The 21,424-nt window shown below is 58.0% G+C and overlaps 11 protein-coding genes and 1 non-coding gene across 12 annotated transcripts; 6 read left to right on the forward strand and 6 right to left on the reverse strand.

Annotated features, from left to right (window-relative positions):
* Positions 1 to 319: 319 nt before the first annotated feature.
* On the forward strand, positions 320 to 1,090 carry LY79DRAFT_490933 (uncharacterized protein; the record flags this gene model as incomplete). The annotated part of the gene is made up of 1 exon (XM_060553318.1): positions 320 to 1,090. A coding segment is annotated over one exon (771 nt), but the record flags the coding sequence as incomplete, so codon positions are not given.
* Positions 1,091 to 1,652: 562 nt separating this feature from the next.
* Positions 1,653 to 1,736, forward strand: LY79DRAFT_t236. The gene has a single exon. It is a non-coding gene; the product is annotated as a tRNA-Gly (tRNA).
* Positions 1,737 to 2,070: 334 nt separating this feature from the next.
* LY79DRAFT_395183 (thioesterase domain-containing protein) lies at positions 2,071 to 3,300 on the reverse strand. Its single transcript, XM_060552963.1, has one exon. The coding sequence runs from the start codon at positions 3,131 to 3,133 to the stop codon at positions 2,114 to 2,116; it is 1,020 nt and encodes a 339-aa protein (XP_060409478.1). The 5' UTR covers positions 3,134 to 3,300; the 3' UTR covers positions 2,071 to 2,113.
* A 654-nt stretch (positions 3,301 to 3,954) lies between these two features.
* On the reverse strand, positions 3,955 to 5,932 carry LY79DRAFT_696625 (cytochrome P450 6A1; the record flags this gene model as incomplete). Its single annotated transcript, XM_060564835.1, has 3 exons — positions 3,955 to 4,301; positions 4,414 to 5,446; positions 5,598 to 5,932. The coding sequence occupies 3 exons, from the start codon at positions 5,930 to 5,932 to the stop codon at positions 4,122 to 4,124; spliced, it is 1,548 nt and encodes a 515-aa protein (XP_060409479.1). The 3' UTR covers positions 3,955 to 4,121.
* A 1,265-nt stretch (positions 5,933 to 7,197) lies between these two features.
* LY79DRAFT_395237 (uncharacterized protein) lies at positions 7,198 to 8,087 on the forward strand. The gene has a single exon (XM_060552964.1). The coding sequence runs from the start codon at positions 7,281 to 7,283 to the stop codon at positions 7,893 to 7,895; it is 615 nt and encodes a 204-aa protein (XP_060409480.1). The 5' UTR covers positions 7,198 to 7,280; the 3' UTR covers positions 7,896 to 8,087.
* A 191-nt stretch (positions 8,088 to 8,278) lies between these two features.
* LY79DRAFT_524805 (uncharacterized protein) lies at positions 8,279 to 9,253 on the reverse strand (the record flags this gene model as incomplete). Its single annotated transcript, XM_060555663.1, has 1 exon — positions 8,279 to 9,253. The coding sequence occupies one exon, from the start codon at positions 9,251 to 9,253 to the stop codon at positions 8,279 to 8,281; it is 975 nt and encodes a 324-aa protein (XP_060409481.1).
* A 1,644-nt stretch (positions 9,254 to 10,897) lies between these two features.
* Positions 10,898 to 11,264, forward strand: LY79DRAFT_524876 (uncharacterized protein; the record flags this gene model as incomplete). Its single annotated transcript, XM_060555674.1, has 2 exons — positions 10,898 to 10,996; positions 11,121 to 11,264. The coding sequence occupies 2 exons, from the start codon at positions 10,898 to 10,900 to the stop codon at positions 11,262 to 11,264; spliced, it is 243 nt and encodes an 80-aa protein (XP_060409482.1).
* A 654-nt stretch (positions 11,265 to 11,918) lies between these two features.
* On the reverse strand, positions 11,919 to 12,260 carry LY79DRAFT_524887 (mitochondrial carrier domain-containing protein; the record flags this gene model as incomplete). The annotated part of the gene is made up of 1 exon (XM_060555676.1): positions 11,919 to 12,260. One exon carries the CDS (start codon positions 12,258 to 12,260, stop codon positions 11,919 to 11,921), a length of 342 nt encoding a protein of 113 aa, XP_060409483.1.
* Positions 12,261 to 12,814: 554 nt separating this feature from the next.
* On the reverse strand, positions 12,815 to 15,197 carry LY79DRAFT_524899 (kinesin; the record flags this gene model as incomplete). Its single annotated transcript, XM_060555677.1, has 3 exons — positions 12,815 to 12,862; positions 12,939 to 14,626; positions 14,672 to 15,197. The coding sequence occupies 3 exons, from the start codon at positions 15,195 to 15,197 to the stop codon at positions 12,815 to 12,817; spliced, it is 2,262 nt and encodes a 753-aa protein (XP_060409484.1).
* Positions 15,198 to 15,673: 476 nt separating this feature from the next.
* On the forward strand, positions 15,674 to 16,167 carry LY79DRAFT_567373 (uncharacterized protein). Its single transcript, XM_060558889.1, has one exon. It carries the CDS (start codon positions 15,843 to 15,845, stop codon positions 16,116 to 16,118), a length of 276 nt encoding a protein of 91 aa, XP_060409485.1. The 5' UTR covers positions 15,674 to 15,842; the 3' UTR covers positions 16,119 to 16,167.
* A 1,472-nt stretch (positions 16,168 to 17,639) lies between these two features.
* LY79DRAFT_593628 (acyltransferase) lies at positions 17,640 to 18,713 on the forward strand (the record flags this gene model as incomplete). The annotated part of the gene is made up of 2 exons (XM_060561582.1): positions 17,640 to 17,670; positions 17,758 to 18,713. The coding sequence occupies 2 exons, from the start codon at positions 17,640 to 17,642 to the stop codon at positions 18,711 to 18,713; spliced, it is 987 nt and encodes a 328-aa protein (XP_060409486.1).
* Positions 18,714 to 19,279: 566 nt separating this feature from the next.
* LY79DRAFT_652820 (dihydroxy-acid dehydratase) lies at positions 19,280 to 21,420 on the reverse strand (the record flags this gene model as incomplete). Its single annotated transcript, XM_060562586.1, has 2 exons — positions 21,087 to 21,420; positions 19,280 to 21,005 (listed from the first exon to the last, which is right to left on the reverse strand). The coding sequence occupies exons 1-2, from the start codon at positions 21,161 to 21,163 to the stop codon at positions 19,280 to 19,282; spliced, it is 1,803 nt and encodes a 600-aa protein (XP_060409487.1). The 5' UTR covers positions 21,164 to 21,420.
* Positions 21,421 to 21,424: the final 4 nt, after the last annotated feature.

Below are 21,424 nucleotides of genomic sequence, written 5' to 3' on the forward strand. Positions count from 1 at the left end.
TGGGCCTGCCTTACCCACATCCACCCCCCGCTAATCCTCTTTAGGCATTGAAGATTGTATCCCTGCAACATAGCCGATGGACCCCCCCTTTCCCACCCCCCATCTCCGCTGCCCGTCTTATTTCGTGCGCAGCACGAAGTAAGCTTACCAGCTTGAACAAACCGATCGAATTTCCGGGGCTCGGCATGCGACGGAGTCGGTGAGAGAGCTCAACGACAATTTCTGATTGACATACGGAAAGTCCTGCCGTCCAGACCAGAGCCGCCTGTTGTAGGAACTCGGGATCGTGCAGATCCGTCCGGACACCCCCGGCTCGACCATGGCCAGCATCTTCCGCCAGGCCGTATCGGGCGTCTACACCGTCCTCGCCGTCTCCATCCTCGGCGCCTGGAGCCTCATCGTGCTGGTGGGCGTCGGCCTCACGGCCGTCGACGCGAACGCGAGCCTCCTCCAGCTCATCGCCCTGCCGTCCCTGCTGACGTTCCTCGTCGCGAAGCTCGTCGTCGCCGCGTCGCCGCCGCCGCCCAACGCCGGCGTCGTCACCACTAGACAGACCCCCGGACCCGGAGCCCGACCGCCGGTCAGCAGCGGCAGCGGCAGCGGCAGCGGAAACCTCGCAACCTGGCTCGCGACGGCGGACCACGGCTCCCCGCACGGCGCGCTTGTCCTCCTCCTCTTCTCCGTGTCGTGGCTCCTGCACCTCGCGCGCATCTTCTTCGCGCTCTTCCTCGTCGTGCTCATGGGCGGCTTCATGGCCTTCGCCGCCACGCTCGACGACGCGGGTAAGGGTGGCAACAGTGGTAGCGGCGACGGTGAGACGACAGGCGGACGTGGGGGGGCGCTCTTCGACAACGCCGATGACGCCGACACCGGGGGCGCGCGCCAGAACATGACGACGGCGCTGGCGCAGTTCGAGGAACGGGCGGGCATGGTGGGGATCGGGGACTACCTCAAAGGGAACCCGTGGATCGTCTTCCAGATCTTTGCGGCGCTCTGGGCGGCGTGCGGGCTGCTGACGGCGTACGTCACGGCGCACGCGTTCGGGGCGGCCCGCACGGTGCTGACGACGCCGCTGGACGCGTGGGTGAGGAGGGCAGGCGGCGGCGGCGGCAGCGGCGGGGGTACACCTGTCGTCGTTGTTGTGGAAAAGGAGAGGGTTGTCTTGCCTGCGGAGGCGTCGAGCTAAGGGCTGAGTGCGGGCCAGTCACGGCATATCAGAGCTGGGAGTACTGTTTTCCTTCCTCCCGAGGAAGAACGGCCAGGGTTAGTGGGGGGGGGAGAGCAGGTCGACGGCCACCAGGTGCAGTCGAGCTCGCCGAGACCCGTCTCTAAAGCAAACAAACCGGGGCCCGCTCTGCAGCCTTCCGTTGCCGAGCCGCCCGGGAGCAGGCCGGAGGGAGACGGCGCGCGAATGGGAGGGCGAGCTCCGAGTGGGTCTCGGGCGCCTGCCGGCGTAGTGGGGGCAGGGCGGGGGTTGTCCGGGAAGAGAAAGCAAACAGGAAGGAGCGACCTGCACCTGCACCTGCACCTGTGCCGCAACTTCCTGCCTCACTCTACAACAAGCAAACGACCGCCCTTTCCCCTTCTCTCCTTCCCTTGTTCAGTCCCTTCGCCGTCGCCTCCAACAACTCTCAGTACGAAACCACAAAAGGGCAACCGTGGTGCAGTGGTTTAGCATTCCAGCCTCCCATTCAGGGAACCAGCTGGGGACCTGGGTTCGAACCCCGGCGGTTGCAGCTCTCTTTCCCTTTTTTTGCGCTCATCGCAAATTAGATAGATATAGATATTCTTTCTTTCTTTCTTTCTTGGCGTCACTGCTTGGCGGCGGTGTGTATGGCTACAGCCGTGGCCGTGGCACTTGTCGAGCCGTGTCGTGTAGTTGCGAGTTGTGATCCTTGGGGGACGTAAACAAACCCCTTGGAAGGGGATGAACGAATGCCTGGTGTATTGCACACCTTGTGTGTCTATTGTGTATTATTCATCGCGTATTCCGTCTATCGGAAAGCGTCAAATCTAATCCCAAATGCCAAGTTCCTCATCGTCGCATTACGCCGCAAATCCTGCCACCCTCCACCTATCTACGCCCTTGTAGAACCCCCCCCCCCTTCCCCCCTCAATCAGCTCTCTCCAAGATCCTGCAAGCCTCGAATATCTTCTCCGTGATCCCGTCAATGTGGCCCCAGTCGAACATGTCAAAGTGGTGCCCCTCCGTCATCAGCACCTTCTCGACGAAGCCGGGGCAGTACCCGTCCCACCCCAGTTTGTCGTCCTCACGGTACACGTCCACCGGGCTGATGACGCCGGCCGTCGACGACGGCACGCACGCCTTGGCCTTGACCAAAACCGCCCGCGGCGGCCTCTCCCACACCACCTCCGCCGTCTCCTTCTCGCGCTTGCTACCGTAAAAGCCCGTTTCCATGCCCCCGTGGCCGTCGTCGTCGTCGTGGTTGTCCCGGCCATCGACGTCCCTGTTCGGCTTGTTGTCGCTGACATTCCCGCCGCCCGCTATCCTGGGCACCGTCACAGCCGCCGCCGCCGCCGCCCCGCACCGGGGAATCTTCCACGCCCGCACCATCCCGCCCGCCATCCCCATTGCCCGTCGTGCTAGCCGCAGGTTCTTCGTCTCGGGCTCCGGCCCCTCAACGAGGCGCCCGATCTTGATCTGCAGCCCCTCGGGCCACACGGGGTACACGCTGTCGACGATGACCAGCCCGGCGATCTCAATGTCCTCGTCCTCGTCGCCGAGCTGCCGCGCAATCTCCAGCGAGAGCATCCCGCCGAGGCTCCAGCCCCCCAGCAGAATCCTTCTGCGGGGCTTGCCGTCGCCGCCTCTGCCCGCGGGCGGCGGCGACCGCGGCGCCTGCGCGGGGTAGTCCCGGCCCTTCGTCACGGTAGCCCGGATCATCCGCAGGTACGTCGCGGCCATCTCGGGCAGGCCGCCGTCCCAGGGCACGCCCGAGTGGAAGCGCGGGTTGGCGATGCCGAAGACGGCGCGGTCGAGGGGGCCTAGACAGTGGTATGCGAACGTCGTGCCGCCGCCGTCGTGGACGAGGAAGAGCGGCATCAGCGTTCCGCCCCGCGGCGAGGCGGGCTGAACGAGCTCGCATTCTTTTGGCGCCGGGTGGTACAGCATGGCTGCTGCTGCTGCTGCTGCTGCTGGTGTCCCGAGGCTTAAGGTTCAGGCTGTCGTTGAGTCAGGTAAAAAATGCGGTCGTCGATGAGAAAACTCCCGGGGGGTTGTCTGTATGTGCGCAAGATGGTGGGATCGCGGGACCGAGTGAGATATTCTCGCAAACGAGAGATCCTTGCTGACGCACAGGAACGGGGAGAGAGCTGAACGAGGATGTGGGGTCGCCGATCCGACCAACCACCGCGGAGGAGAAGGAATGAACAGGTCTCGCAGCAACGTGATACGTGCCTAGAGTCGCCCTCGAGAGAAAGATGATGAACCGCGAGTGGAGATGTTGTCAGTTAAAACAGCAACCAGGGGGGCAAGTAAGTTCTAGTTCCCAATAGTTGAGTGGGTCGAGAGAGCGGGTGAGATGGAGGCCCTCCCACCAATGCACTTTACAGTGACCCCCCACCACCCACCTTGTTCTGGTACAGGCGAGAGATATGGGGAATTCCGCTTCGGCGTTCGGCAGTCATCAAGCTTTTCGGGGGGGGGGGCGAAGATCCCCCTAGGTTCGGGCTGCTTCTACCAATGAGTCGTGCTCCGTCCCGAGTCGGCGTTGCATTCGCCAATCTTTTTCTTCGCCGATCGCGCATCCGCAAAGAAACCTCTTAGCTATACAGCGCCGAACCCATCAAGAACATCATCGACATCCAAACGGCGTGTGATTCCCAGATAAACATTGCGAGGGCCAACAGCGGGACGGGCTTCGGAATACGCACCAGGTCAAATTCGTATCATTTCGTCTACCGAAATATCCAGACAGCCAGAAGTAAAGTCGTTATTGGACATTCATCGCCGCAATTCGGAAAGAAAAAAAAGAAAAAAAAAAGGAGAGAGAGACAGGTGCAATCTAGTCCATAAGGTCTGCCCACAATGTAATTTACTTTTCTCGCCGGAAACACAAACCCCCTCCGTCAACCGTCGCCCGTCGCCTTGCACTTCTACCTCACGTCCGGGGCTTGAACTTGAGAAACATCTTCTCCCTAGGCTTCGCCGCCGAGTGCTTGTTCCTGTCTATCGAGCTCTCGGGCACCTTGTCCATCTTGTTGCCATTGGCATCGGCGAGGTAGAAATCGAATCGAGCGAGGAACATGGCGGTCGTGACGGCCATCTCCAGCTTGGCGAACTGTGTATCCCCCCCCACCGGGTGGTGTCAGCAATGCATCACATGGCAGACAAGAAGAAGAAGAAGAAGAGGAGGAAAAGACAGAGAAGACAAGACAGAGAGGTAGACTCACCCTCATGCCCAGACATGGGTGCCGGCCGGTACCCCACCCGATGAAGGCGTGCGGGTCCTTCTTGTCCTCTTCCCGGCCGGGGAGGTATCTCCCCGGGTCCCACCGCGACGGGTCCGTGAAGAATTCGGGGTCCATGTGCGTCGAGTCGAACTGGTAGACGACGTACGCTTCTCGCGGCACCACCTCGCCCGTTTTGCCAATCGGCAGGTCCCTGCCGCTGTTGTTGTAGCGGAACCCGCAGCCCGTGAGGGTGTGCCGGATCACCTCCTTGAGCCCGAGGTCGATGAGCGGAAACTCGGCCTCCCACTCGTCCATGGTCATGCCCGCCAGGATCTCGTCGGCCGTCTGCTCCGCGGACCGCCGCCGCCGCGAAATCACCCCGTCAACCTCGCGCTGGAACTCGCCGTACCAGTGCGCGTCCCCGGCGATGAAGCACAGCAGGTACGCCGCGTCGATGCCCGTGTTGATGAGGCCCGCGAACAGCGCGCCGACGAGGAAGGCCACCATCTCGATGGTGCTGTCGCCGTTGTCCATGAGGAACTGCAGTGCGTCGTTGCCCGGCACCCCGCGCGCCTTGCGCTCTCGGATGATCCCCTCGAGGATCCGGTACATCCTGCCGCCGCTGATGACGCGCCGCATTTGGCCCACGGTCGGCATCCAGGGAAACATGATCTTGGTCGCCGTCGCCGCGCTATCGATGCCCTCGAAAATGCGCAGCATCCGCAGCAGGAGGACCGGATCCTCGGCTACCTCGTCGCAGCCTACCATGCGCACGGTTAGCTGGAACACGAGGCGGTACATGTCCTCGAAGGGGTCGCTCGTGCCGAACTCGGACGACGGGCCGATGCGCGCCGCAAGGTCGTCCATCGTGCCCCGCGCGTCCGACACGAGGATGTGCAGGCGTTCCGACAATACGTCCTTGCGCAGGAGCCGGACGAGGTTCCGGTTGAACTTGACGTCGAAGCTGTCATCCGAGGACCGCTCGCCGCTCGACAAGTTGATTTGCGGGGTGGCGTTGAGGAGGGCGCCGTACCTGTGGCTGTGTAAGTCCCCGACAATTTCTTCATGTCACGCCTCCGCCCCCTTCAGTCACAAGAGCCAATGACGTGCAAATCGTCCCATGTGCACTTATTGAAAGAAAAAGAAAAGAAACAAAGAGTCTCTAGAGAAAAGAGCGGACTCACCCCTTTGTGAAATCCAGCTCCCGGCTCTCGAAAAAGAGTCGCCGGCCTTCGACGCCGCTGAGGCCGACGATTCTCATCTTCCCAAAGTAGAAGCTCCAGTTGCCCGATTTGGCGAGGCGGCGGCCCTCGGTCATGAAGTTGCCGCGATTCGAGAAGAAGCGCGGCGAGCCGACGACGGGGTGGCTCTTGAATAGCTTCGGAGCGCTTTTCGGGAACGAGGGCCGGTGGACGAGGGCGCCGACAGCGTAGGCCAACCCCGTCAGGAGGAGGACCCAGACGCCCATCGGCCAGTCGTGCGGGCGCAGGGCCGCGGAAGCTACCGCGGCGACAGACATGGTGAATTTTTTCCCCCGTTTCTTCAATTAAGCGGACACAGTTCGGGGGCTTTTGGTGGTCTCGTTTCGTATTTTTCCCCCGTCGCGGGTCGATTGAAGAGGGGTAGGAGGTTCCAATGAGCTGGAGACTCGATGCGAGATGAGACGGAATCCCGAGATGAAGGGTGGGGGCGAACTACACTAGAGTACAAGAAGAAGGAGAGCAAGGCGAGGAAGCTCGAGAATGGGAAAGACGGCGACGCGTATAATATTATAATTTGTATTCGTAAACGAAACAGATCTGGTTATCCAACCCCTAGCGCCGCGATCTGAGGAGAGGGCCCGACGGATTCGAAACGTATGTGGCAAAAGCAGCGAGGAGGAGGAGGAGGAGAGGGGGCAAGCTGGCAGCGTAAAGAGCCTTAAAGGAAAGGTAGGTTGGAATGGACATCCCGGTTGGCGGCAGCGACTTCAAAGCACGGGTGAAGAGGGTGCCTTTCGATCCGAGTGTTGTTTAGGCTGGAACAGGGATCCATCACGACAGGACCACCAAGAAGCTGGTCGATGGACAACGAGCTGGTACCCAACGTGGGACATGTCATAGTAGTTCGTAGATTCCGTCTCTTTGCCTCCCTCCTCCCTTCGCTTAACCCTCCAAACTGTCCTTGGGTATTGGTGCCGAGGAATGAGAGGCTCGCGAATACGAACGGCCTCGATCCGATTGGTTCGCGTCCGCTTCCCTCTGATCCCATCTTTGCGTTTCCCAGGGTCCCGAGGTCCCCCCCAAGCGAAGGCGGGCGAGGGTGATGGGGGCCCACGCAGATCAGCCGTTTAGACCAGGAGACGGTGCGCGGCAGTTGGGGTGGCCGAGCACTAAACTTTCCGCGTCCAAGGTTGCCATTGGAGAGGAGGGGGAGGTCCAGGGGTTAGACGGGGTAGTATCCTGGAGGCTTTCTGCTTTCCAAGACGACGGCAGCCAGAGTCCGGTAGTATGGGCGATAGGTTCCATCGCATGAGAGCAGAAGATGGTGTATTTGGACTGGAGAAGTGATGTTGCACGAGGGAAGACCCCCCGCTCTTCTCTCGTATTGTGCCGGAAGGTGCCCATTTATGGGGTCCGATTGCCTGTTCCTTCCCACAGCATCTTCACCAGCACCTGCTGTTTGACTTCCCCAATGCATAGGTACAAAGTACATAGGTAGGCCACTATCAACAAAAAGCAAACCGTCCCTCCCTTCAGATATAGTTCAGTGTATATCTTTTATCGTGTGGTGTTCGCTCTGCTCTTTTTGGGCGGACCGTTGGCCCGAGGTTGGGGAGATACAATTCGGCTTTGGACACTTGTTTGGGAGAGGGGCATTGTGCTCATATGCCAAGCACACGACAATATACAATTGCTGTTTGTAAAACCATCGTCCTTTTATGCTTTTCTGATACGAGTGCCGAGTCTGCACACTGCATGCCGCATACCACAAACTTCAACGACGGCGTACCGGGACCCCTTGTGTCCCCCATGTGTGTGGCCGAGACAAGGGGCCCTTGTTGGCACAAGGGAGAGAGAGACGGACAGAGAGCTGCCCGGGTGCATTGCATTTTCATTTTCGGCCGAGTCTGGGATAGGAAAACGGCTCTAGTAAGTGTCCGGGAGAGGGAAGGAGGGAGATTCTCAGATGGCCGACGCTCTCAGAGATTCCGGTGGCCTGAATCGCCATCTCGGCTTATCCCCACCCCGCCGCCCTTTCCTCGTTGCGGCGATCATGATAGAAACTCGTGCCGGCCAGCCGGTAGCAGAACGCCGTCCGTCCCAAAGACAAAAATTCCCAACATGAGGGATCCCGTGCGTTCGGGCGATGGCCATGAGACGAAAAATCATATCCCCTATGCTTCCCCCGCGCGCGGAGAAGATACAGCACCATCGAGTCGCGGCACTTACACTAACCCGGGCCACAGACAAAACAAGGTGGCAGCCCAGGACTCTGCCTAGCTGTCCCGCTCTGCTTTACTAGACCAGAATATAAACTCACCCAACTTTCTGTCATTCGCGTCGCGGTGCTATCGTCTCCTGTCAGGGCGGCTCAACACCGCCATGTGGGCACGCGAGGCCATGAAGCGACCAAACCGCCCAGAATGTATACATCTAGCAAGCTACGGGGGGGGAGGGGAAAGGGGTATCGTCTAACAATGCAAGCTACGCCACTCTGATCCTCTCTCTCTCTCTTTTGGGGACCCTGTCTAATCCCAAGCCATCGCGTCTTTTCCTTCCAGGATTCTAGCACATAAAGTCCAACCTTGGTCTCTTCTCGTGTCAGCAGCCCGTCGCATGTCCTACGAAGCCCGCAACCTCGCCGGGCCGAACAAGAAAGCTCACTAAACAGCCTCCCAGTCCATGGCCTCGACCATGAAGTCATACTCGTCCTCCTCCATCTCTTCGGCGCCACCCCCCGCTCCCGCTCCCGCTCCCGCCCCCCCTCCTCCACTGATGGCCGCCTCCTCAGCGACCCGCCTCTCAGCAACCGCGTATCCAGCATCGAACCCGGCAAAGACGTGCCTAAAAATCTTGTCCAAGTCGTAGCTTTCCAGCGGCGCCGTCCCGGCCCTTTCCCGCCCCGCCTCGCCGTTCGCCCTGGCCCTGGCCCCCTCCTCGGCGTACTTCCACCGGTTCCTCAGCTCCTTGGCCCTCGACAGGTGGAACAGCACCTCGCCCGTCCCCAGCGCCTCGTGGAGCGGATTGTCCTCCCTCTCCAGCGCCGCGATCACGTTCTGGTGGTACGTGTGCGTTGCCTGCTGCGCGAAACCGCCATCAGCCCGCCGCGGCGCCGCCGACGTAGTCACCCAGCCGTCTCGCGATACCGTGATCCCAAACACGCCCATCAGGTGCACCAGCGCTCGCTCCAGCAGCATGTAGTACTCGTAAAAGTCGAGCTTGAACATGAGCTCCGCCTCCTCGGCGTCCGTCTCGCCCCCGTACAACGGGTCCCCAGGCCGTGCTATTGCGTGGTGGTACCCGTGGCTCAGGTACGGGAGCTTCCACTTGAGCCGGCGCACGATCTGTATGTACCGCCTAAACTCCTGCTGCGCCGTCAGCCCGTCGTGGGTGGCGGCAGTGTTCTTCTTAGCGCCGTCGGCGGGCGCTGAGGAGGGCGTGCTTGCGTTCGCCGCGGGGCGGAAGGAGCTGGCGCTCTTGGCTGGCGACGGAGGCCGCGGTGCCGCGGGGGTAATGACCGAGGACGTATCCTGATATGTCCGTGATCGGTATACAGAGGCGGACGAGCTATTGGAGTGTTGGGCTTTGCCTCTGGAAGCCCAAATGGAGTCGCCCAAGCCCTTCTTCGAGTTGATCATCCTTGTTGGTTCGGACGTATGGATTGCGCGGGAGGAGGGGCGTTCGGAGGGGCGTTCGGAGGAGATGCTGGGACGGAAAAAGCAAGAGGCTGTAACGACTGTGGCTTGATCTCGTCAATTGGAGATCGCGGTTTGGGTCTGGGGTTAGCGTCGGGGAGGTTGTCGGGCTGGGCGAAATGAGGGATCGGTTCTTGGAACAGAAACTAGTGACTGCATCAACGTTAAAGAAAGAATGCGGGAAAGAGATACAAAAGGATGGTCGAACGAATGCCAGAAGCGATGTCTCAGGCAGCAGGGCGTAACAGAAAAAAGGAGGGGACGGGCGGCCTCTGCCGTGTTGCTCTTCCGAGACTCGTAAGTTGGTTCGTGTTGGTCCGGTCGCACATCTGGCCAACAGCCAAAGACGCAGGGGGATGAAATATGCGATGTGAAGATGAAAGAAAGCTGTTGGTGGTGTTGGTGGGGGGATGAGGCGGGGTAGCACAGATCCCGGGCGGCTAGGGCAGCTTAGAAGCTTACCTACATAGCTAGGTATATAGGTAGTCGCCTGTAACAAGAACTTTGTCCTAGCAGCCTACATGCCCACAGTGGGGAGAGAAGAGGACGAGAGTGCCTTTGCCAGCCTTTGCCATATGTATACTTGGCCGCGTGTCTCCTTAGACCACAGCAACTTTTGGGACACAGACATACATACCTCAATCGCACTGCAGTCGATTCTCAATGCCTTGCTATGATAATCCCAGAACGATGTCTTCTCGATCTTGCCATACCGCCATCAGCCTGCTGAAGCAGTCTTCAAATAGCTTGGCAAACCACTCCACTACATCGCCTTCGGGTCCGATTCCAACGTCGTCGAGCTTCTCTCGTAACTGCATGCCAAGAATTGCAGACCCTTGTTGACCTCCCGTCCCAGCGATTGAACTGCTACCACTCAAATAGTGGGGGGGGGGCACATACCATGAACAGTAATAGCGATTTAGAGATGCCTTCGTGGTTACGGAAAAGATTGTCCATGCCATTTAAATCGGTTCAAGTTGATGGCCCTGTACTAGACAGACACAAAATTGTGCAAGAACTTGGAGTCCCTGTTAGGGCTGCTTTACAACTTGGCGATAGCGCGCAACTCGGCTTGCAGGCCGAAGACAAGGTCTACACCTGTAGCTGACTAGTTCTTATCTTATGGCTATTTGGCAACCAACGTATAATATAGGCCGTTGACTAAAACGAAGTAAATACAGCATAAGGAGCAGAAGAAAACTAGGTACAGAAGCGTAGTAAGAATCCTTCTACATACAGAGAGGGATTCTTACTATAAAAAACCCAAAAGTGATTTACAGACCTGATCAGACTAGTAAGAGTCTTCCAGGCCTGACCAACGAGCGTAGAGAACTATTTCGTCACAACATCAAATAATAAACTTTAAGTCAACAGTATAAGTGCATTGATAAGCATGCCTCTAACCTATATAATCTTACTTTAGGTATGTTCTACGTCAAATTAAGCCCAAATAATCCAGCTAGGAGAAGTGATAATAGAAACAAATTCTCTCGCCGTATAGAACAAATACTTGCGCCATCGCTTTTGGTCTCGCCCTTTAGAAGCCTTTGGACGTTCATGCCAAAAGGCGCTACACAGAGAGCCCGCATGGCTGTCCCGTTTTCTGCTAAATACTCGACAGAGTCCATTACATTCGGACAACAGACTTGCCCGTCGGGGCCCATTTGCAGCGGCGCGCCCGATCCGGTAAACGACCCCATGAGCTGATAGCTGGGCAGCGACGTTGAGGTGCACAAAATGCGAAAGCCGGGTATATTGTCGACACGTTCCCGCTTATTGGAGTCCACGTCATGTTGCCGAGTACGTCCAGTTTACTGGAGCACGACTGCTCAGGCGCGATGTTCTTCGAGCCCGCATTGATATCCACGCAGCACCCTTTCCGGCCGAGGAAGACGCCGCATTGGTGGCCGCGGTAGCATCAGGTTCCGTCTCCACAGGCACCGACATCTGTTAGGCAGGTGCTCGTTGTGCTGTTGTCTAGGCATGGTTGACGTTCTTCCAGGGCGAAGAAGTAAATTTGGGACTGAGGCCGGGTTAGAACAGTGGTTTTTGCCGCTGTGAAGTGCGCAGAGGCCGCAAAAACGGCACTAAGCTTTGTCATGAGAGAGCTCGAGAATCGCATTTTGGTGGGAACTAAGTTATTAGGGAGACGAATGAGATATCAAACAGGAGTAGTTGTATTGCTACGGGCCGTAGGATTCTTATCGAGTTTAATCTATATTCTGGTCTGGGGCTCTTGTTTAATAACCTCCTGGTTGTGGCGAAACATCGCACTCGGCGACAAGAGTTCGCTTGATGGCGCACTACTAGGTTGACCGAGTTCGGGGCTGATATCTGGTGGGCAAGCTTTTCAGCCCTCATTTCATCTTTCTTGAGTTGTTTGATAAATGTATTCATCACTCGTTTTGCTTAGGATGTGCGATGAGTTACAATATAGCCCTTTATTCAGCCGCACTGCACTACTGTACAACTAGAGAACAAACGCTGTTGCGCCGCTTCTAGATCAGTCAGGAGGGGCAGTACGAAACCATAATCCCTGGTGGCTCAAAGCACAATGGTGCACAGGAGCTCGGCACCACTAATTGTGTAGACATGGTCTGGCGTATCGCTAGTGGTAATGTAGAGTGAAGCCCCGCTGGGCTGTGTCCAGTTGAAGCCTGGTCTTCATGAGCCATATCGGGTTTGTTGCTGTTGAGGTCGCCAAGCCAGCGGCAACAACGGCTTGTGCGTGGACGATGGGATTATCTTCATTGCATCGCAAGTACCAGGCCCCAAGCCGTTTGCAGTTACCGTACACATAGAACTTGATGGCGGTTGCAGGAACTACACCAGTCAGGCTGGAGCCAAGGCCACGAAACAGTGCGTGCCGGCCTTCATTGTTCTTATTCAAACCGGGGATATCGAATGTTTTACAGATATGCCGGAAAGGGGTGCCAAGTAGACATAGCATCTTGCAATATGCGTATTATTGTACTATCAAGAGGAAGGTTAAGTGATAGAGATCTAATTAAAGTTGGATTCTGAGGATGTTAAGAGGAGATATAAAAGTGAAAGTTGCGGTTCCACCGCTCCTAGTGGTGGTTAGCAAGGTGTTTCTTAGTAAGTAAGCGGGCAATTCTTACGCGCTAGCATCCAAATGCACCTAAGATTGTGCTCTTGCTGTTGTCTCCTCTAAATAGTATCAGGAAAGAAGGTTAATCCTGCAATGCTAGCAACATCATGTGGCTCAGAGGGTTGCATCAGTGGCCACCAATAGTCTACACATCTCATCCTGCATATACATCTTCCTCACTTGAACAGAGTGTTCACGCATCACCGTCTTTGATATTGTGCATAAACTGCCCTTGGGCGTGTATTGGTATGTCGAAATCGTACTTGTACGTATTCCTAGGATATACAACTTCAACAATGGCCCCTCTTCAATACTCGCAATAGATACACCCCAACGCCGGTCAACATAACGACTTTAGTCATCCAAGAACGCCTTCGTCAGCCGGCCGGCTTCTACGCCTTCTTCGTAGCCTTGGCCGTTCCGATATGGGTATTATGAACCTGTTGCGCATCGTCAGCATCGTGTCCCCGACAAGACAATCGCTGGCTCTTGGTTGTTGCCACCGCAAAAACTCACCTTGGTAGCAAAACGCAAACTCGTCACTGTCTCCTTGAGGTGAGCCTCCAACGGGCTGACCATCACAAACATGAGCGTCTTGCTGTTGCCCCCGAGCGAGTACTGCAGCAAGTGCGTCAGTTTAGAATTGCGGTACGGGATGTGCCCGCTCTTCTTGCCGAGCGCCTCAATCACATCCCCGAGGCACGACAGAGACTTGTTGATGTTCTGTGTCTCCTTCATCCTGGCGCCCTCGGCTTGCGAGTGCTTGAGACGCTCCGAACCAGCCAGGTCCACCAGGTTCAGCGTGCCCTCGCATCGCTCTCCCGTCGCAGAGTTGAACCCCGACAGCTTCAGGATGAAGACGCTGTGCGACCGCGACGACCGCTCGTTGGCCTTGGTTGATGCCACCGACCGGTTGTTCTGCGCCTCGGCAAGCATCAACTCCACCGTGTCGGCAGAGTCCAGCGAGACCGTCTTGCAGTTGAGGACCGAAGTCTGCTTGCGCACGTCGTCGTGTCGGATCTCGAGCTTGCGCGCCTTGCCGCCGTCCGACTCGCGGCCGTTGGGCGTCAACAGGTCATTGAGCTCCTCGTTGTACACTTCGATGAAAGAGCCCTCCATCTTGTACGTCCATTGCTTCTCCTTGAGCTTCGTGACCGTGTCATAGATCATGTGCGTTGCGCGAGGGATCATGCCGTCCGCTGAAGACATGGTGTGCGTCTTACCAGATCCTGTCTGGCCGTAGCAAAAGATGCACACGTTATATCCGTCGAGGGCGCTCTGTACGAGCTGGGAGATCTCATCAAACACGTCTTGGTTTTGCGCGGTTGGGTCAAAGACACGGTCGAACTCGAAGTTGATGTTCTTCGTCGAAACATCGCCAAAGCTGTTGACCTCCTGCGTCTGCAGCGCAATCTCGGCCGACGTCTTTTCGTCGGGGAACGTCACCTTTGCAGGCGTGCCTTCCGACGCGCTCAGCACAGGGCGTACTCTGCACATGACGCGGATGTTACCCTTGAGCTCTTGGTACTTGTTAAAGAGAACGCGGCGTTCCATCTCTTCCTTGATGAGCTTCTCCCTGGCCACCTCCGCCGCCTTGAGTGCTTCCTGGAGTCTCGCTTCCATGTTGGCGAACGAGTCGGATTGCGCCTTGCTGTCGGACTCGAGGAACTCGACGTGTGATTTGAGAGAGTTGATCTTGGCCTCTAGAGTGACGTTGGAGGCGCCGAGCTCCGAGATGCTCGCCTCAAGGCCCTTCTTCAACGTTCGTTCGCGGTCCAGGTCACTCTTGAGCGTTTCCACCACTGCCCTCAGGTCGGCGGCTTCTCTGTCCTTCTTCTCCAAGGTGGCGTGGAGGTCTTGCTGCTCGTGCCCGAGCCTCATGCGGAGATCCTGGATTTCCTTTGACTTTTGGTTGCGCTCCTCGTCGAGCTCGGCCTTGAAGTGGCGCTCGAGAGCATCCAAAGCCTCCCGGTGGCTCTTTTCCGTTCTCTGCGTCTCGTCTTTGAGCTCGCGTCGCAGCTCATCGAGCTCATGACGGTGCTTTCGGGCCTCGTCTTCGAGCTCATACTTTTGGTTCCGCTTTGCCGTTTCCGATTCGATCGTCAGCTTCTGCATCTGATCGCGCATGCTGTCGATCTCATTTTGCAGGTTGCCGTTGCGGTCCTCGAGCTTTTCTCGTTCCGTTTCGAGCTCCGATACTGTGCCTTGTCAGCCCGTCTTTTACCTAGAGTCGATTCGTCCGAACTCACTTCTCTTCTTATACATCTCCACTCTCTCGTCCATCAACTCTTTGTCAGATAGCATGACATCCATCGTCTCCTTGACCTGCTTGAACTGCGACTCGATGCCCGCCACCCTATCCTCAACATCCCAGCCTACAAATTGAGTCAAGTTAGAATCTTTTGTTAAGAAGTACTGTCTACTGGGAGAAGGGGATCTAGCCGGCGATCTGGACTCCTTGATCGTCATGATTGTTTCTCCGAGTCTTTCCATCACGGCTCTTGCTCGCTTAGAGTCTGGCGAAGGCGTGGCAGGATCGGTCATGTGACTGGCCTGCCTCTTCTTCGGCGACAGTTCTGGCGCTCTCATGAAAGGCTTCTGTGATGCACGCATAGTGACTTGCGCGGTGCTCATTGACGTCGACAGGGAACTGACGCTGTTCGCCCGACTGAAAACCACTTGATCTTCATCTTGTGTGGAGGTTGTGCTGGTGTCGTCCTTGATGGATAGTGCACCGAACCGGCTGCTAAGAGAAACTTCTCTCGGCGAATTCATTTGCGATGTGGTATTGGCAAGCCTGGTTTTTCTAGGCTGAAAATCAGGGGGTCGCGGAAAGTTCAATTGCTGGGAATGTAAGACCGTACCGTGCTGTTGTTCTATTGGTCCATCGAATTCTTCCTCCGATCTATGACCGTATGCCGTGCGTGGTCTCGCATGCTGATTCGTGTTTCGGGTGCGAGGCTGCCCGTGTACGGACTTTGAATGAGCAAGGGACGATTTCGAGCGCTCATGGCCCCTAGGGCCGACACTTGCGGAAAAGCTGCCGCCGGTATTGTATCGTGAGGTCGTTGGTACGTTTCGAGGTCTAATGTTGTTTGGGTCCTTGAGCTGCTGAGAGTCAGCGTATGCACGAAAGACGGTCAATAATGAGCAAGCATTGGGCGGTACACAACGCAGCTCATCCCTGTCGCCAGTGTCGTCATCGCAGTCAATAGTCCGATCGTCATCTCGCACCTCGGCGTCTAGAAGGAGCTGGATACACCTGTATGCGCTGTCGCTGTCATGTTGCAGCCCCAGCCATATTTGCAGCTTGCCCGTAACGCTGCGCAGATATGTCGAATGAGACGCCAATGGATGGCTTGGGCAGCGACAGCAAGCTCGATCCAGGGCGCATCCTCCATCAGGTTCGTCTGAACTATCATGGTCATAGCGGAGCGAAAAGACGACGAGGAGCCTTTGGAGGATGGATGGAGGGATGTTTCGGAAAGCCGACCGCAGGATGATTCGCAAAGTGCGGAAGATATGACCCGCGACACAGAGGGCAATCCGCATGGTGTCGTTCCAGGGCACGGTATTGAAGGGCGGGTTCGGCTTGGAAACCATCTCCATAGGTCCGACGTGGTGTTTGGGGATGAGATGCGATGCGATGTGGAAAGAATCCAACGGAACTTACCTCGGCCAGTGTTTGTCCCCTGACGGAACGCGACCTGACAATGCTGGAGGCACCTGCCGCGGCCGTCGAGGGCTTTGTCGGGAATTCACCTGCCTGCTGGGCGAGAGACTTCCTTTCAATGATAGACTTCTGATACTTGGAGGCCGGCAGCTCAGCTGTGGAAGGGGCAGTCAGCAGCCGCCACCATTCCCATCGTCGCTCAGGAAGAAGGAACCAACCTGGCTTGGGGACATCGCGCTTCAAGGCGCTGTTGAGCGATCCCATCTTGGCCCCGGGTGGCGGTATCATGGACTGGTGCGCGCGCGCGTTGTGCTGAGATTCGTTCATTTCGGTAAGGCCGATGGTAGAGGAGATGGCGCCCGGTCGCGGCAGGTTGCTCGGCCGCATGACAGAGGAACGGAAGTGGTGTTGCTGTCGATATGAAGGTCAGTTACCTAGTTCGCAGCAAGTCCACGCACTCGGAGCTCCTGCGACGGGGTCGCGCAAGCTTCGGCCCCCCCCGGAGACACCAGACACCGGGGCACGCACCGTATTCTCCGCGGTGTCCATGTTGACGATGCTATCGACGCGACGAGCAATGACGGGAATGATGATGTGGGACACGAGGAGCAGCGCTCCAGTTTTGGAGGTGGCAGGAGACGGCGTTGTGAAGTTGGAGCAGGCCTTCAGCAACAGTAGTAGAATCGCAAAAAAGCCCACATCTATGATTGAATATGGGGAGGGGTGTGGATTATGGCTGCTTGGGCTTTGTTTGCTGCGCTTCCCGATTGGGGGCGTGGAAGAGGAGGACAGGGCCTAAGTGTTTACCGTGAAGTGTATCCGTACACACGCCGCAGCCGCCGAGGGGTGGCACGGTTGCCCGGCAACAGATCAGACCGTTAACATAATCTCGTGCGAGTACAGTGTCTTACGTAACGCCGCCGTCTTCCCGTGTTTGTCCAATCGACTGTTGCCTCAGGTTGAAGCATCACACGTGTGCTCCCTCCCCCTAGAGGTACCTAGGTACCTACCGGTACCTATCAAGCGCCAATCCTCAATTTTCATGGCGAGGTACCTCTATCCCAATCAGGAAAGCGGTCACTACAGTAGCACCTCCCTTCCCTCTCGTTTCCAGCACTCGCAGTCAGGCACAAAAAGTGTGGCCTTTTCACATGTCATTGCTACCCATCACCCACCGCGCCATGACGTTGGGAAGCTCATTCGCCAGGTCGGTTTTTGTGTCTCGTTAGCCCCCGAGAAATTTCATGCCAGGAGACGAGCAAGAGCTCCGTGACACGAGCAGCGCTCCCAACTCTCATTGAAATTCCTCAGCTCTCGGCCTCGTTCCCAACTCCTCGTATTGCTGCTGAGCTGCATCCCACCTCCCGTCCTGCCGCCCCCCCTCCTTTGGACAGAGCACCGACCCCTCGTCAGCGTATCCCTTCTTATCCCACGTTGTGAACGGAGCCTCATGTCGCGGTGATCATCCGCCCATCACTGACTTACACGAGTCTCGCCTCCTACATTGACCCGCTCGCGGGTATCCCACCACTGCCAAACCCACCATGGAGAAGTTTAGCCAGTTCCGTGACAAAGGTGAGCATCATCATCATCATCGCCACCAACCGCGGCCGCCATCGACGACCGGCATACCGCGGCATCCCAGCTGACATGCATTCACAGGCTCGGGCATCTCGCCATTCATCCCCGTCAAGACGGGCCTCTCCCCCGTCTCCTCCGTCTTCCACGCCTTCCTCTTCCTCGTTCGCCTCCCCATCTTCATCACCTATGTCGCCGCCTACTTTCTCTTCCTCCAGCACCTCCCCTTCTTGCCCGTGGCCGTCCGCAAGGTCCTGCTTTGGGGCATGATGGGCATCCCCGGCATATGGTGGGTTGATCTCCAGCTCGACGGCGTCCGTCGGGGCACCCTCGCCGAGCAGCCCCCGCAGCGCTTTCCGCACCCCGGCTCCGTCATCGCCGCCAACTTCACCTCCCCCATCGACGCTATCTACCTCGCCGCCATCTTCGACCCCATCTTTACCATCTCTTATCCCAACACCCGTTCCGTCGAGCAAATCTCTCTCCTCCGCGCCGTCTGCCACGCCTTCTCCCCCGTCCGCTTCGCCCCCCGCCCGGGCGCCCGCCTCACCGACCTCGCCGCCCTCCTGCGCAAGTACCCGGACCGCGTCGTCGCCGTCTTCCCCGAGGGCTGCACTACCAACGGCAAGGGCGTCCTCCCATTCACCCCATCCCTCCTCGCCGTCGACCCCGACGTCCACATCTTCCCCGTCAGTATCCGCTACACTCCCGCCGACGTCACGACCCCCGTCCCTGGCCTCTGGTTCAAGTTCCTTTGGGACCTGCTCTCCCGCCCGACGACCTGCATCCGCGTCCGTGTCGCCGAGAGCATCCTCAACTCCTCCGCCGCCCAGGCCAACGGCGTCTCGTCGTCTGTCGCCGATGGAGGCGCCACGCACCGCCGGGCTGCGGGCGGGGCTGACTCCGCGCTCTCGATCGAGGAGCAACGGGTCCTGGACAAGGTTGGCGAGGCGCTGGCCAGGCTGTGCCGCAACAAGCGCGTCGGCCTGACGTTGCGGGACAAGGAGGCCTTCATCGACGCCTGGAACGGCCGCAAGTAGTTGCGAACAACGGTGCTTGGATGTAGTACAAGGGAAGGGTTGAACAGCCGTGATCAGCGTTGGGCGGCAATCGTGAATTTTTTTTTGGTTCCTTATTTTTCCCCGTCTGGCGGATGTTTGCATAGCTTAGGGTCGGGGAGGTTGCCTCGAACGCGCCATGTTTCTCAAAATTGACGACAGACAACCGAAGAAGGGGGGGAGGCATTATGAGCGGCATCTGCTATTCAGGAAGAGCCGCTTTGTAATTCATGGTGTACGCTTTACGTGTGTCGTTGGAAATGCTGCATATACCACAGTTCAACCTTGGTCAAAACAGAATCTTTGGTTTTTTTTCTTTTTCTTTTCTGGCTCACTCGGGCTGGAAAATACCTAAACAACGAGGGAGGAGGATTACTATGAACGCAAACAAAACTCCGATTTTGGACTACCTTTTCCGAAGCCGTACAAGATGATGGATGGTATAACAGTGTAGAAACTCTAGCTTTCAAAACAGAAATCGCCCACTCCCTCCCCTCTCTTGAAGAAAACATCCAAGGGGAAATATCCAAAGGGGGAAAAAAAATACCTTAGATGCTGCCGTCCGTCACACATCCAGAGCTGGCGTTGCTGACGAGGGCCGAGTACTTCTTGAGGGTACCCTTGCTGTACTTGAGCGGGGGCGCCTTCCACTCGGCTTTGCGCCTGGCCATCTCCTCGTCCGAGACGTTGGTGTCGATGACGCGCTTCTCGGCGTCAATGGTGATGACGTCGCCGTCGCGGACGAGGCCGATGGGCCCGCCCTCCATGGCCTCGGGCACGATGTGGCCGATGAGGAAGCCGTGGCTGCCGCCGGAGAAGCGGCCGTCCGTCAGCAGGGCGACGTCCTGGCCGAGGCCGGCGCCCATGATGGCGGAACTGGGCTTGAGCATCTCGGGCATGCCGGGGCCGCCCTTGGGGCCCTCGTAGCGGATGATGACGACCGTCTTCTCGCCCTTCTTGATCTCGTCGCGCTCGAGCGCCGCGATGAAGGCGTCCTCCTCGTCGAACACGCGCGCCTTGCCCTCGAACCGTAGGCCCTCCTTGCCGGTGATCTTGCCGACGGAGCCGCCGGGCGCGAGCTGGCCGCGCAGGATCTGGATGTGGCCCGTGGGCTTGATAGGTTTGCTGAAGGGGCGGATGATCTGCTGGTCTGCCGGGAAGGAGGGCATGTTCTCGACGTTCTCCTTCATTGTCTTTCCGGTGACGGTGATGCCGGAGCCGTCGATTAGGCCCTCCTGGATGAGGAACTTGAGCAGGCCGGGCGTGCCGCCGATGCGGTGCATGTCGGCCATGACGTACTTGCCCGAGGGCTTCAGGTCGGCGAGGAAGGGGGTGCGGTCGGAGACGGCCTGGAAGTCGTCGATGGTGAGCTTGATGCCGACGGAATCGGCGATGGCAAGCAGGTGGAGGACGGCGTTGGTGCTGCCGCCGAGGATGTTGACGACGATCATGGCGTTCTCGAAGGCCTGGCGGGTCATGATGTCGCGGGGGCGGATGTCCTCGCGGAGGATGTTCTTGATGGCGGCGCCGATGCCCTCGCACTCGGCGCGCTTGCTCGCGTCCTCGGCGGGGCTGCTGCTGCTGCCGGGCATGGTCATGCCGAGGGTCTCGATGGCGGTGGCCATGGTGTTGGCGGTGTACATGCCGCCGCAGGCGCCGCTGCCGGGGCAGGCGTTGCGGATGATGTCGAAGCGCTGCTCCTCGGTGATCTCACCGGTGATGTACTGGCCGTAGGCTTGGAAGGCGGAGACGATGTCGATGGACTCGCCGCTCTTGCTGCAGCCGGGCTGGATGGTGCCGCCGTAGACCATGATGCTGGGGCGGTTGACGCGACCCATGGCGATGGCGACGCCGGGCATGTTCTTGTCGCAGCCGGGCAGGGAGACGTTGGCGTCGTACCACTGGCCGTTCATGACGGTCTCGATGGAGTCGGCAATGATCTCGCGCGACTGCAGCGAGTAGCGCATGCCCTTGGTGCCCATGCTGATGCCGTCCGAGACGCCGATGGTGTTGAACTGGTAGGGGATCAGGCCGGCGTCCTTGACCGACTGGCGGACGATGTTGGACAGGTCGAGCAGGTGCATGTTGCAGGGGTTGCCCTCGTACCAGACGGACGAGATGCCGACCTGGGCCTTGTTCATGTCCTCCTCGGTGAGGCCGGTGGCGTAGAGCATGGCCTGGGAGGCGCCCTGGGACTTGGGCTGGGTGATGTTGGCCGAGACCTTGTTCAGCTGCTCGTTGGCGCGTCGGGCCGCGGTGGAGGAGAGGAGGCGGCTGCGCGATGAGTATTAGCCATTGCGTCGTCCGTCTTTCTGTGTTTGCAGAGAGGTCAATTGGGATGGAGGAAGGCCGTACGCATGACCGGCAAAGGCAGGACGCCTCGTCGCAGCTCGGAGAGCTTGCGACTGGAGGGAGATGGACCGGGAGAGCATTGCGTCAAGCAAAGGGTTCACCCTCAGGGACGAGACGGGAAGGTCGGGTAGAATGCGGAGGGGGGTGGGTTGTAAGCGGAGCTGACTTGGATCGGGACAATTGCAACCTGCTCCAGCTCTTGGTTGAAATATTGTTTCCGGGTGAGTCACGGAGGAAAAGGTTCAATTGAAAGGAAAACCCCAAAATCACAGGGACAGTCACAGGGACACACGGCCACGAATCTATCGGCGACTGTTTTTTTTGGGGGGGCAGACAGGACC

This window comes from Colletotrichum navitas, assembly GCF_030913465.1.
Source record: "Colletotrichum navitas strain CBS 125086 chromosome Unknown LY79scaffold_83, whole genome shotgun sequence".
NCBI classification, from domain to species: domain Eukaryota; kingdom Fungi; phylum Ascomycota; class Sordariomycetes; order Glomerellales; family Glomerellaceae; genus Colletotrichum; species Colletotrichum navitas.

Bases quoted from the DNA above. Each gene is read 5' to 3' on its own strand.
- LY79DRAFT_567373 (XM_060558889.1), top strand. From the start codon at position 15,843: ATGGTCATAGCGGAGCGAAAAGACGACGAGGAGCCTTTGGAGGATGGA.
- LY79DRAFT_395237 (XM_060552964.1), top strand. From the start codon at position 7,281: ATGCCAAGCACACGACAATATACAATTGCTGTTTGTAAAACCATCGTC.
- LY79DRAFT_395183 (XM_060552963.1), bottom strand. From the start codon at position 3,133: ATGCTGTACCACCCGGCGCCAAAAGAATGCGAGCTCGTTCAGCCCGCC.